Here is a 15,227-nt window from a genome sequence, read left to right as displayed (position 1 = left end):
CAGTTTCCATCCATTATTCCTTGTCTGGCCTTCCGGTGCCTTGGAAAATAGCTTGACCTCTTCCTCCTCTCTGTGGCAGCCCCTCCCTCAAATATTGCAAGATCCTGTCTCCCCTGGTCCTTCTCTTCACTAGACTAGCCAGGCCCAGTTCCTGCAACCGTTCATCGTATGTTTTAGCCTTCAATCCGCTCATCATCTTGGTTGCTCTTCTCTGCACTCTTTCTAAAGTCTCAACTTCTTTTTTATAGTGTGGTCACCAAAACTGGATGCTGTATTCTAGGTGAGGTCTTACCAAGGCTTTATAGAGTGGTATTAGTACCTCACATGATCTTGATTGTATCCCTCCGTTAATGCAATTTAGGATTGCGTTGGCTTTTTTGGATGCCGCCACACATTATTGGCTCCTATTTAGCTGGTCGTCCACTAAGACTCCAAGATACCTCTCACAGTTACTGCTATTAAGCCTGCTTTCACCCAGTCTACAGGTGTACTTTTGGTTTTTTTATTTTTCTCTACATTGAATTTTATTTTGTTAGATAGAGATGTATGAATGTTTCCTAAGAAAGGAAGCCACCTTTCACATCACCAAAAGAGCTACAGTTGGACATAAAGCGATACAGCTGATCAGCCAGCTCAGGGTTGGGGAGCCAACCCTACAAGCCATCCTCTGGTCCGATTTTACAACATTGTGTATTGCCCGAAACAAGCTCCAAAGTCGGAAGGGAAGTGCATGTTTCCAGAAATGCAGACAATTCCATAGTGTACGAAATGCGGTTTCAGTTCAGGAATTTATTTGCATAACATTGTATGAAGTTTCATTCAACTTGAGGCCCTGCTCCAAAGATTTGCAAAGGCCTGACTCTGGAAAATAAACTCTGGAGAAACTAGAAACAAATGGATCTGAACTTTCTGAACTGAACTGGACTTTCTAGAAAATCCAGTCACTTCTTGAAAAAGCACCTCCATAGAATCATAGACAAATGGACCTGAATGTGCTTCCTTCCTGCTTGACCCAGCCTGAAAGCAACTCTTTTAGGCAGGGGTGAGATTCTGCTGGTTCGGACCGGTTTGAGTGAACTGGTAGTTCCAGCGATAGCGTGATCACCAAACCGGTTGTTACACCGGTTGAATCCTACCACTGCTTTTAGAGAGGAGAGTTCTACAGAGTCCTACAGCAAACGTAAGAGTGGAATTGATGTTCAAGGCTGACTAAAATCTCAATCTTTCTTTCCTGAAAGGAGTACATAACTGGTTGCTGTAACATTTATTCTTTTTACAGGAGCAGTTAATATTGCCAATACCTCACTGGGTTTATCCCCTAAGTTATATTTCCTATTTCAGAGACTGGTTTAAGTTCATGGGGGGGAGAATAAACCTTATTGTTTGCATTTCCCTCCTGAGCTGCAAGCAAATTATATCCACTTATATTTTATGGTTTTTTAAGATAATCAAAACCAATCCTCCCCAGAGTTAGCAACAAGATGATGATTGACTAGCAGTCCTATACAAAAGAAAGATGGAGGGGTCTTTTTAAAGCTTGGTAATTTTCCCTGCCAGGGACACGCTAAGTGCTGTAAACTCCTACACTGTTCAGGCTCCAGGGAAAAGTGGCAAGTTTGCAACATTTACCCCATTGTGAATGCCCCATCAGTTACTGAAAACGGCTCGTGTTTATGGCCGCTTGCCAATAGGGGATATAAATGAAATGTCAAAATGTTGGGAATAGTGCTAGCGCCATGGCATTTAATTACAGTAAAACCCAACAGCAATAGCTTAAGTGAACATGTATATAGTTTTATTGAGTATTGTAGTATGGTTTATGTCGATTACTTATTTAGTATCTTATGACTTATCACTAAGTGTTGTATCTTATGATGAATGTATTTTTATGATGATTATGATCGTGATTCATCACTTGTTGCTTGTATGTTCACTGAGAGCTTCTGTACTGGAGACAAATTCCTTGTGTGTCCAGTCACACTTGGCCAATAAAGAATATTCTATTCTATTCCATTCCATTCCATTCTATTCTATTCCATTCCATTCTATTCCTTATTCTATTCTATTCCTTGTTCCTTATTCTGTTCTATTCCATTATTCTATTCCTTTCCATTGTTCTGTTCTGTTTTAATTTTATTCTTCCATTCTATTCTATTTCCACTCCATTACATTCTATTCCTAATTCTGTTCTATTCCCTTCCCTTCCATTTTACTCCATTCTGTTTCTTATTCTATTTTATTCCAATTCTATTCTATGCCTTATTCTATTTCTATTCTAATTCCTATTCTATTCCTTATACTATTCTATTCTATATTCTATTCTATTCCTTATCCTATCCTATTCATTCCAATATCTATTCTATTCTATTCTATTCTATCTCTATTCTACTCTTCATTCCAATATCTATTCTATCCTATCCTACTATATTCTTCATTCCAATATCTATTCTATTCTACTTCTATTCCTTATTCTATTCCATTCCATTCCATTCCATTGTTCTGTTCTGTTCTGTTCTATTCTATTCTATTCTAATTCTAAATTTTCTATTCCATTCCATTCCAATTCCTGTTCCTATTCTATTCTATTCTAAATAAAATTCTAAATGAATAAAGCCCCCAAAGAGTCTCTATGGCCATTTTCCCCCTTATGGAATTAAACCATCATTTGCCCCATCTTGTTGGAGCACAAAATCAGCTCCACCCTAAAACTGGACACTCACATCACCAGGCCTGATGTAATTCCCTGAACTGCAATGCATTACGAGGTAGTCCTTGTTTAGCAACTACCTTGGTGAGAAAACCATTTGCAGTTATGATGTAATGAAACAGGAACTTTGCAGCAATCGTCACCTGTATGACCTTTGCAGCATCTCAATCGTGTGTTCACTATGAGTCGGTCAGTACGTTGACCTGTGCCTGACCAGTCTCTCCACCCCACCTGCCCGCAGCAGCAGATTGCTAAGCCATTTCTTCTTGAGGTACTTGTCCCTACCGAGCAGTAAGTCCCTAAAATGTATTCAATGAAAGTTAACGAGCTCAGCTCACTGACCTTAATTAGTTGATTAGTGCCCTGCCAGCTCTAAGCTGGTGCCTAACATCAATTTAGATCCTACTCAGTTCAGCTTTTTTTCCTTCCTAAGTAGCACGCGAGGCAAATGGCCCTGCTCTCTTATGCGTATCTCATTGTGTGTGTGCTTGCTCTCTTGCAATCCCTTTCTCTCCGATGAATGAAAACACAAATATCAATTCGCTTCTTGCTAACAATCCCAGCACTTGGGGTGAGCACACCAAGAGTGGAGGGTGTTGGGGGAAAGAACTATAAGATTTGCCCTTTCTCACGAGTCAATTTCCAAAAACCTTCCCTGTCATTTGGGTTCACCTAGTTGTTGTTTTTTTTGGGGGGGGTGTGTGTAACCTAATAAAATTATCTTGGACGAGAAGCAAAACGTCTACAAAGAAAAAAACCAGAAAGTTCAGTTGCCTCTTGAAAAGAAAGCACCTTTGGGACCAACCACGACCTGCATGACTGAGAATCTCCATAGACGTACGGAATTTACATTTAAAAAAAAAAAAAAAGTTAATTAAACCTGGGTGTCAGTGGGCATAAAGATACACGTCCATAGGCACCTGGAGCCCTTGTGCCCTCTTTGAGGACCTCAGAATGACATGATACAATGGAACAGCAGTTCTGAAACAACTGGCCTTGCATGCACAGCCATTTTGAAAGGCAGAGCATGTTGACTTTCTACCAGAATTGCTAGCTCGCTTCAAGCACTTTAAATTGTTTGTATTTTCCTCTACTTTACTTTATTTCATTGCACCTCGTACAACGAAATTAAATACCATCTTCAGTGTACAATTAATGACTATGAAAATAAACACAAAACACGCATCCTCCACATTCTATACATTGAATTGAAAACTGCTGATATTGCTTTAATATTGCACTATACAGTAGAATTCAATAGGGTTACTGCCCTGGGATAGAAGCTCTTTTTCAGCCTATTTGTCCTTGTTTTCATTGTATTTATTATTTTTATTGTCCTTGTACTGTCTGCCAGATGGTAATAGTTTAAAAAAAAAAGGGTGCCCAGGATGATATCAATCTTTGAGAATGTTTTGCACTTTCTTAGGGCAGCGGGAGCTATAAAGCTCTTCCAAAGAGGGGAGAGGGCAACCCATGATCCTCTGGGCAATGAGGTTAACCCTCTGGAGTGCTGTCCTATCTACCACTGTGCAATTGGCAAACCATACACAGGGGCAGGAAGTTAAGATACTCTCTCTGGTGCAGTGGTAGAAGGTCACCAGCAGTTTTTCATTCAGTGTGTTTTTCATTCACTCTAGCTGCGTTGATCAGAATTGCCTAGCCATCCTAATCAATGCCAGCTGGAAACCCTGGAAGTCTAATTCAATAAAACTAGACAGTACCACAACTCAGGCAGAGGTTTTTTTTTTTGGCAACAAGGCCAAAAATGAAATGTGCAGCATGTCACTACATATAAGCTCCGCCCTGGCTTCCTTGCATTGTGGCAGTGCACGCCAATGGATTTAGAGACAGGGCTAAACCGCAATGCAGGTTTTGTTACTTACACCTCCCCCTGGCCCCAGATCAAAGTTTGTTCCCTAAGGACTTTCTCCCCAAAGGCCTTCTCCCCTCAACTCACTTTGGGGGGGGGGTGTCTTGTTTCATGCCCATTTGTAAACCAGAGAGAGAGACATGAAATCAAGTTTTCTCATTAGAAACATTTCAACTATGACATATATTTTTTTTACAGTTTCCTTCTTGATGCAATTTCTGAGCAAGCTGAAATAGCCCTTTTGCAGCGGCCCTGGGGCAAATTAATAATGTCTTATGTCCTACGGCAATTGGGAAGCTGACTTTCTGGTTTAAAAGAAAGTTGTCTGGTTTTAAAAAAGCAATTTTTCACACACAGTTACTAAACTGTCATTTATTTGCTTTCACTTCATGTGACGTGCAAACCCATCCTTGAGTGGGTTTTGTCCCTTAGGTGGTTTGAGCAAGGATGTTATAGCCTGTTAAACCACAACTTTGCATGTGTCAATGTGGACATCAGAAAAACAAGCACAGCTATGGGAAAGCTCGTAAATTGAAATCCCCCCCCCCCCTTTTTAAGCCTTGACATTAGAAACAAACATGGAAACAAAGCTTCGTTTTAAATCGCTATATATTTCCAAGCTCCAATAAAGAGATTCCTAGTTCAAAGCTTGCCTCGACCATGGATTCTAACCAGCTATTCTCAGCTCCCCAGTTCACATTCCAACAATAATGGGATAATGCTTAGCAACTTGTCAGTAGTAGTGAAGCAGTAGTAGGACAGTGAACATATACACAACTGAATATGAAATACTCTCATTTCTCCCCATTCAGGCAAATACACAGACAAAACCTGGGAAGAAGATTGTGATGAAAGCAAAGGATTGGGAATTTTTCCTCACATGGCAGAGGACTTTAGTATAAAGAGAGCCACTTTAAAGTGAAATTAAGTCTGAGAGGTTAATTTAAAACACAGCAATGGACCAAGAAGACAAAAATTCAGGTAACAGTGAACAGAACTCCCATCATTGAGTCGAAGGATCTAAATTATTTATTATTATAAATTATTTAGCTCAGAGCTGAATAGTGACCTAATTTGGTTTGTTCCTGGTTTCAACCCTGGTTAATACAAATTTGGGAGATAAACTCACATTAGATCAGTACTGAGCTACAGCTGTCCACAATTAGAGGGGGGGGGGGAACCACTAGTCATCAAGGCTTGAAAGACCTGGTCACTTCTGGACAAGGTAAGTCATTCATACCCATGATCAATTCAGGGATGGAGTTCATAGTCTGTAGCTGTGGGTTAATGTAATGGCTAAAAGAACAACCAACAAATCAGTTTCTTCCTCTTGCCACAAATTCATTGCTTAAAAGTCACGCTTGGCTTCATGGCTTTAATACGCAGTTGGGAAGGAGTCTCACGGGCTATCCAGTTAGACAATGCATGTGAACCTCTAGCCACTACGCAGAAATGGTTATTTTATGGTTATTTTAAAAAACACTACCTTCAGCAGAATGAACTTACCACCCCTTGTTGTGTACATGAACTCTGTTGAATTCTTGTGCACACCTAATCTACATCCAAGACCACCTGCTTCGAAGGCCTACAGTAGCGTTGTCAATGCCCAAACAAGAGAGTCCCCAGAGTGGATGTGAACAACTTAAGCAAACTGTTCTTCTTAACAGAAACATCTGAATACTGAAAAGCTAAGGTGTGCTGAGAATAACAGGCAGCTTGACAAGTAAATCTTACAAGGGGGGAGGGGGTGTGTGTGTTCAGCTTTACATTTCAATAACTTAACATATCTGGAGGCAGGAGCATGTGTGTGTATTTGTTTATTCATAATTCTGAATTGCCTTGGGATACCAAAAGTCATTCTAATTTAAGGTGATTTTAACAAAATTGCTGGCCTCGCTTTTCAGAACATCCATTGATCCGTTTTGTTATTTCAATGGGCTACCATGTGTTAAAAGAAACATAACATGCACACATGTGTACAGGTTTCATAAAGTCTATTTCATTATTTGTGGGTACCGCATCCAACAGTTAAATACATTTAAATAATGTATTATGTAGTTACTGCACTAATGCAGAATTGAGAACTAGATAGAGAACCAATTTAACTAAAAACCAGCTAACAAGGAACTGCCTAAATATTCTTAATACAGCTCTTGTTCTAGGGCATCCCCACTTGAGGAGGGAAAAAAACCCCTCCAAGTCATACTGGAATTACATTTTTTAAGGCCATATTCTTCCGCTATCCCATTTTCTGCAGCCGTTTCCTTCACGCCTTTAAGCCTCCAATTCCAGACCAAGACCAAGTTTGTGTCCACCGGCATTGATGTTCTTCCCATCCACCAGGGCAGACAGCGTGAGCTTCACACCTGCGGAGAAAGCACAATGAAAAGCAGGTTCCATCACGTTTGACTTTCCCTTAGCAGATGCTGTTGCCCAAACCTGTCAAGTCTATTCCTCCCCTTCCCTCTTTTCTATAGCCTCCCCTCCCTTGGCTGTTTTCCTTTCTTCCATGCCTTGCATCAACCTGGAAGCTCCTTTCATTCATTCAAGGGGCGTCCCGAGAGAGAGAGGAAAAACAAAAAACTTAGCATCGCTTTGAGGATACAAAGGGACTGTTTGAAAGAATGCCAGCTCTTCAGTTATCAATAAGATATTCTCTTGCCAACGTATTTATTTACAACATGCTACTGAGAAACCCGGCAGCTTACCCAAAAGAATGATGACCTCAATTCGTTGAAGGAGGTATCCGGACTGTGTGACCAAACTATTTAGGAAATTTAGTGCTGGCTTCTATAAACCATACAACCCCTACCTCCCCCAAAAAAGAGGGAGGAAGAGGAGCAAGGGCCAAAAACAATGGGCTCTTTACAGTTGTTTTACAAATTTCTGAGCATGAATTGGAGCACTTCAAATTCTAAATGTTTTATGGATCGTTTATTAGAAATGTAGAAATTTGGAAAAACTCTGAAGCAATGGTATTTAATTGATCTCTATGAGGGAGGGTGAGCTGCTTAGAAATGAGAATACGAAATATAAATTCTTGAAAAGGCAGAAATATTTGCAATGTTTTCTTTGGCCTCTTTCACAGACATAAATACTCTTGCCAATATTTACCCCATTTTTGGTGCTCTGGGGCCTGGCACGAAACAGATCCCCCCTCTCCTCAAGTCAAGAGGAAACAAAGCACTGAGCAAAAGATTTTGTTTTCTAAAAAAAGCAAGATTCTCTAACAGAGGAAGGGCATTCCTGTCTTTACAACTGTGGGATCTCCTGCAGGGCAACTTGCACAGAGGTATAACAAACTAGAGCTGTAAATAATTTTCTGCTGCACAATTTCTGGTAATCAACTCAGATAGCAAAACCTGGGTAGCAATATACGACCATTTTTCTTAACTGTTTTAGGTATAAATATATAAGGACATATATAATAGAAAGCAAAAAAGTCCTAGTAGAAGAACAAATACCCTCTCGGCTGTGTCTTCACACAATGATTGCACATTTTCTGGTAATAAAATACAAATACAAGGAGACCCTTCAAACAGATAGATGGGTATTTGTTGTCTTTAAATGCAAGAAATATATTAAACCTATTTGTAAGTTAACATCTATTTCGCCTCAAGTCTGGTTAACATTTACATCCAGTTTGTCAGAGCTTCTCAAACACAGAAATTAAAACTGTCCTAGTGAAAAGTGCAAGTCTCGTATTTTAGCAAATATTTACCTGGCCTCAGGGACTGGGTGTAGCCAATTCCAATTAGACTAGAGTTGTTCACTTTTGTCTGCAAAGCAAATGACAAGCAAAGTAACATCCTTCTTTCAATTCTCTCATGTGTAAAGTAACCTACAGGACCCAGTACAAAGATTGAAATTTACCATATTTGCAAGGCACACATATAACTTCACCCATATTTGCTTGTTTTAGATATACATGAATGAAGATCTGGGTATTTACATCTCATAAACTTTGAGCCAGTTAAATACCATTCGGTATCAATTCCAGCCAGTGTTATTCTTGGGCTTAGTTAATAATATAATCTAGATTGAGCCAAAACATATTCTAGGATGTATATTCTCAGGTTCCCATTCATTTCTATGGATATCTTTGTTCTTCAGGGGAGTGGCATGCCTCAGGGTGTCTTTATAAATGGGACAGTTCCTATTGGGTTGAAGCATGAGTCTTCCCTTATTTATAGTAAGTTAAGTCACCAAAGACACTCATGAAAGTCCTCAAGTAGGCTGACCAGCAAGCCACAAACACTCAGTTTCCAGGATAGAATTCCCAGGGTGGAAATTTCTGCTTTTCCTCTGGCCCATGCTTATCCTGTGGTTATGGGAATGGTTTAATAGTTTTCCAAAGCAAATTTCCCAAAACAGGAAGTATTTTGCTCCAAACGGGCAAACTATTCCATCCCTCAAACTCTCGTTTTACGCAGCTGTTAGTCCACTGCAAATGATACAATCTAAAAATTAGCCACAGTTTTTTTTAATTATAAAGTCTCAGAATACGCCAAGCAAACAAATGTAAGCAACAAACACCTCTTCTGCAACATATACCTGCAAAGAAAGAGAGAGCTGAACCAAGCACAAAATAGGAGCAGATGGTTCCACTTCAACACACAGCATAACTTTTCTTGTAGAGTTCAAACCTCTGCTTGTGTCCTTAGTTGCTAATGGCAGGAGGGCTGTGGTTTATGTTTGCTGTTTAACAGCACACAAATTAAAAGGAAGAAGCAGCCAATCAGACAATGGCTCTTTGAAACAATGTAGATCGAAATAACCCCATTTGTCAAAAGAAAAGTTCAGGGGATGTTGTTCTAAATTCAGGAAAAAAAACTCTCCAACCTTGACTGTATGTAACCCATGCCAATGGAGCAAGACAGCCAAACTCTATAGCAGGGGGGTCAAAACCCCATTTCATTGAGGGCTGCATCAGGGGGCCTTGGGGGGCCCAGTGGGCATGGCCAGGGTGGGTGTGGCCAGCTCAACGTTCCCAGTGTCAGGGGTGCCTCTGGTGGCCCAAATGTTCTGCCAGAGAAAACGGGTCCCAAGCTCTGTTTTCAGCTGCGATGGCCTCCTGCAACCCTCTACCAGTGAAAACGGAGCTTCAGAGGGCCACATCCAGCCCTCCCAAGCTCCATTTTCTCTGGCGGAGGCACCACGGGCTGGATTTTTGCTGTTTCCAGGGCAGCCCCGCGGGCCGGATCTAAGCACTCCGCTGGCCGGATCCAGCGCCTGGGCCTTGAGTTTGACACCCTTACTTTGTCGTGTATAAAGCGACCTTAACATTCGTCCCAACACCTGAACTGCAGACGGAAACTATAAATCCCAGATCCTCTCCTGGCCACAATCTTAGCTCTGATTTAGCTGTACGTACAACCACCTCTGCTTCTTCTTTTGGGCTCCAAGTCATAGGAGAAAAGCAGATACCATGGACTGCCTGAAAGACCAGCGTCCCTGCTTCTCTGTAAAGGGAAAGGGGAATGGTATTCGCTTCGTGTTAAGTGCTCAACAGATGACTGAACAGCACATATACCCAGGGCAGATTTCTACCAGCCCGGCTACCTAAGTTGAATACTGTTCTCTAATTTCAGATACTGAGCAGACAGCCAAGATCCTGGTTTGGAAACAGTGACAAGCTGCAGTTTTACAATGCTTCACAGTCAGGATAAGCAAGCCATAGGTTTTTGATGGCTAATCATGGCTGCCCCAAAATGCCTGACTCCTATGTGAAACAGGAGAAAATTATTGGCAAAGCAATTGGGAAATGCAGACGTAAAAAAGCCGCTTTTCTATTGTTTGAATAGAAAAGTGTGACATAGTTTCTTACCCTTGAATTTACAATGGCAATCAGGTATGTTTAATTTATATAAACTCAAAGGATAATGGCATAAAGTGAGTCCACATTTCAGGAAATGTCAATTCAATGCTGCCAAACACCTGATACTTTAACCATTAATTTAATCAGACATTAATAGACACATAGAGATAAACCATATATATATATATATATATATATATATATATATATATATATATATATATATATATATATATATATATATATATATATATATATATATATAGTTTATCTCTATGTGTCTATGTATATATATATATATATATATATATATATATACACACACACACACACACACAACATTAAAAAAACACAAATAAAAAGCTAAGAACAAAAAACCATCAGAACACATCCTTTCCAGCAGCCTACAATCACATAAATAGGGATTTATGCCAGACAATCAAGCAGAAAATGCCACAATCAAGGAATCTCCCGCTCATCAGCACTCACTGACAGGATGCAAGCTATTGTATATGAACAAGGAGCAAACCCCACACTCACTAATAACCCTGACGTTAGCTACTATAGGCATGAAACATATAACCAAACTCAGCACCAAGGGCCCCGCTTAACTTTTAGATGCCACTTTATATTGGTGACTGAGATTTACCAAATGTTAGAAAGCTGCCCAAGTGCCTTGAACATTTATGTGAACAATGAACATTGCTTATTATAATTTTAGATAAATTCATGTTATTTCCACATGACAAATGTTACTCAGCAGGTTCACAGCAGGGATAAGGGAATGAAACAAGGAACTTTGTTTTACAAAATAATCCCAAATCACCCAGAGCAGACAGATTCACCACCATCAATAATCCAGAGCCAAGCCCACAGGAAAAGCCACAACTGTTTGTAAAAACCCCAAGGTTTCCAGATGCTAAATCTATGATTCAGTCCTTGGCCTCTTAAGACTTTATATTCAAGTTTCTAAAACTTATAAAGCAAGATTGGGAATTACACAAAATCAAGCACAAACCTTGGATGAGAAAGGCTGCTTCACATCAGACTGGGATCTTTTCAGTGTGAATTAAAGAGGAATCAATAAAGGGGAACATTTGTAGGTCAGGGTTGACATGAGGGATTCCTTTAAAGAGGAATTTAGCACTGGGACTGTAATGTGTTTACTTACAGAAATGGATGCAGTGGGATCCAGCTGATATTTTGCTGCAATTCCAAAACGAGTGCTATTGGTGCCAGATACCCAGTTAAGATTTATGGCTGTTTCAAGGTTCTCACTGACCTTCTGATAAATGGAGCCACCAAATTCTGACCCATCATTGCTGAAAAATATGTTGGCCACAAAAAGATACATGATTAAACAAAACAAATTCAAATGAAAGAGTTCCTGTAATTTACCATAATTTCCCCCACTATAACATGTCAGCTTAAAAAAAATACTGGCAAAATCTTTCCTAAGCACATTTTATAAAGACTGTTTTGGAATATTAGTGCAGTAATGCTAGTTTCCCAAAAAGTCTACACAGATTTGTGTCAAATAGATTTGTCAGGTTTTATCAGAAAAACTGACAGCAGCAAAATAACTGTGCCCACAGAAACAAATGCAAACAGGATAGAAGTACTTTCTATAGTCTACACATATGTAAAACAGGAAAAAGAAGAGTCTTTTTGAAGGACAGAGAGGAAACAGCTCTACAAATATCTCATGACTATGTCCATAGACTTGTCCAAATATGTACAAATCCATAAAATGCATAATCATTGGGAGTCAAGCCCAAAGAGATATATATACACTAGAAATTGTAACAATACCTTCCTTGTACAGAAGGTTATGAGTCAACCTGTTAAGTCAGCCTTTTTTTTTAAGGTAAAATACCCTTATTTTCTAGAGGAACACTTTGCTCTATCAAAGTAACTGAAATTGCAGTGTCCATGTTTACTTGGCCAAATATAAAGGCTTCAACTATTCATAGAAACAGGGGTTTCTATGCAGTGTATAAATGTATCCATCACATGAACAAACTTATAAAATTGGGGCCATTTTATTTTCATAAAAATATGAAGAATTCTAGCATCATAAGGATATGCTGCAATATACTTACTTCTTGCTTACTTCTTTTAGGCCCTCACACTCATAAAAGCAAAATAACCATTTTAGTTTATTTCAAGGTTTGTTTACTACGACATGGAAAACTGCAGTTTGCTACCTTAATAGAGTAATGATAAAGTAATGATCACCCTTTCTAATAATTAAGTATTCAGCAATTAGTCCCCACACAATATTCAAGGATATCAGCTCCAGTGAACTGACTTTACTTCCCCAAGAGAGAGAGGTTTAATTTTCTGGCTATCTTTGTGAATAGCTATATGGTTTAAACTTACACATTGGTATGCAATTGGAAGTCTCCGGTCTTGTAACCCACAGAGAAGTTATTTCTTGTCAACTTGGATTTGGCACTATCAAAAGTCATCTGGTAACCAGCGAGCCAGCCCTCATAACCCAAGACAACGGAACCATGGATGGCTGGTCCAGCAAAATCGAAGTCAACGTCACACCCAAGGTTTATGCATTCACGCTTATAAGCAGATTTGATTTTGCCACTTTTCTTTCTGCAAAGACAAATTCTACAGTAAGATTTATTTTCCCGTCTCATGCACAAAATCCACTTCTCATCTTTAGCAGAGAAATAAGAAAAGGCCAGTTAGATCTCTTCTGAAGTGTGGACAAATAAGGCAGAACTGACATCAAAAAAAGTAATGGCGTCAATGTCCTTAAGGGACAAGGAGGAGGAAAAAATGTTTACTCAGTGCCAAAACCTTGCTATGTCCACAGGAAAAAATTAAAACTGAAGAGAGTTCCATCCAGTTGTCACAACCAATTGATCAAGCTGGGCCAATCCAGTGATTCTACGAACAAACTAGACAAAATTGCACATCGTTTATATAATATAAAAATAAATATGCACCATTTTTCTCTCTTCATAAGCCAGGCAGTAAAACAAAAAATGTGAATATAAGAAGTGATCCTTCATATCAACCCAAAATGTAGAAATCAAAGCAGTTCAGACAGGCTTCTTTCCCTTTTCTTTCAAGCCAAGAAAATGCACTACTACATATATCCTTTTAGAGCAGAGATCTCCAAACTTGGCAACTTTAAGACTTGTGGACTTCCACAAGTCTTGAAGTCCACAAGTCTTAAACGTTGCCAAGTTTGGGGACCCCAAACTTTTAGAGAAAGGAAACTGGATATTTCAACTGGAAGTAGAAATTTTCACGAGTTAACAATGTCAATTATGCATGATTGATAAGGCACCACTGTCTTGGATCAACTAGTTTCTGACATAAATTCTGTTTCTGCCTCAGAAAGCAGGCGCTAAGCCAAATAGCCATACATTGTGCAAACATGATTTTAACACTGTCATAAATAAGAAGCCACTAACATCCTTTTCAAATTTCAATTCTTTTCTTACATTGGAGTCTCCTACCTGGAATGTGTCAAGACAAGATAAACAGAGAACACTCACCCAGTGTTTGGCGAGAAAGTTGTATCAAATGTTAACTTCAAACCTTTGGCAATCTAGTTTAGGAGAGAGAAAAAGTTAGCTAGGAACTATCTGCATTTTCTCTGTAATTTCTCCTGAAATCTTGAAACACAACTTACCTGGTCTTCAATTGCCATTTCTGTTCCCAGAGTATTGTCTGTGTTCCATTTTTCTGTGAAAGTCACACCATATTCAGCCCACTTGTATTTGGTCTCCAAGCTTCCATTCACTTTCCCTGTATCTGTGTTTGATGAACCAGCTGTTGCAAATTCCTAGCAAAGCAAGAGACATAAAGGAAAAAGGAGACATATTTTACCAATAGTTTGATTCAATTTCATTTTATTTCAGCATCTTTTATTCCAATTTATAGTAACCTATTTGGAAGATTCGGATACTCTATACTCATTTATGTTAAAAGGTCACCGGTGCACTCTATAAAAATCTCAAATACTCCTGTCAAATGCAGAGCAGAAAATAGCCAGGATGGGACCAAGGAGTCATTACTCTAAACCAGAGTTTGGCAGTCCAAGAATGAGCTAAGTAAAATCCTCAGGATCATACCTCCCTGCTACATTTTTAAGCAATGGTACTCTGTTTATGTTTGAAATAAAATGTGATATATTTTTTCCTACTTTTTCAAACAATGGTAATTTCCGGTATGTATATGTAATACAATGCAATTTATTTCTTCCAACAGAACCGTGGACAAATATCAGAAGTTTCTGAGGACATAGGCAGCATGCAGGCCTGTAGCTTGTGAAAGCTCATTCTTATTAAAAGTATAATCATTGTACAGAAGCTCAATTACATGGGGCCCAAGTTAAGATTTATAATAGTAAAAAATCAGTAACAATAAACATCCTGGCTTAAATTAAGATTCTCTCCCAACCATGAATTGGAAAGTAAGAAAAATGTTCCATAATCTATTACTGGATTGCTCTAACTGCAATCCAACAATACAGCTCATCCTCCAGATTTGTGAATGTTATTTCAATTTCTGACTTGCTTTAATTTTCCCTATTAGGACAATGTTCAACTAAGATTAGTGCAGACCAGGAAAGAATGAGATGAGATCCATAAAGGAGGAAAAGAAATGGACCCAGAGCACACTTTCTGACATGACAAGTATCAAGTATCATTATCTTTATCTTTCACTTCCATCTATCTGGACTGTCTCACTCTATAGGAAAATTCGGGGGTGGGTGGGGGGAAAGCAACAGAATACCCTTGGGAACCATGGTTAGTCTCTTGTATTCCTAGAGGTTTCTTGAAAACTGCTTCTCCTGTTTA

At 39.2% G+C, this 15,227-nt stretch overlaps 1 protein-coding gene across 4 annotated transcripts in view; it reads right to left on the bottom strand.

Moving 5' to 3' along the window:
• Positions 1-6,377: 6,377 nt before the first annotated feature.
• Positions 6,378-15,227, bottom strand: part of VDAC2 (voltage dependent anion channel 2) — a 17,243-nt gene continuing 8,393 nt past the window's right edge. For all 4 annotated transcript variants that reach the window (XM_087963867.1, XM_087963870.1, XM_087963869.1 and 1 more), the window contains 6 exons: positions 14,057-14,209; positions 13,920-13,972; positions 12,778-13,005; positions 11,567-11,717; positions 8,299-8,356; positions 6,378-6,943 (listed from right to left, as the gene is read on the bottom strand). In XM_087963867.1, the coding sequence (XP_087819993.1) occupies positions 6,852-6,943; positions 8,299-8,356; positions 11,567-11,717; positions 12,778-13,005; positions 13,920-13,972; positions 14,057-14,209 (735 nt within the window). In that variant the 3' untranslated portion in view covers positions 6,378-6,851. The remainder of the gene's footprint in view (positions 6,944-8,298; positions 8,357-11,566; positions 11,718-12,777; positions 13,006-13,919; positions 13,973-14,056; positions 14,210-15,227) is intronic.

Source organism: Notechis scutatus, chromosome 4 (assembly GCF_049901735.1).
Source record: "Notechis scutatus isolate UNSWTSFEM ecotype Mainland chromosome 4, rNotScu1.2, whole genome shotgun sequence".
Lineage (NCBI taxonomy): Eukaryota > Metazoa > Chordata > Lepidosauria > Squamata > Elapidae > Notechis > Notechis scutatus.
Note: the sequence above shows the minus strand (reverse complement) of the source record. Positions and strands in the feature narration are given on the sequence as shown.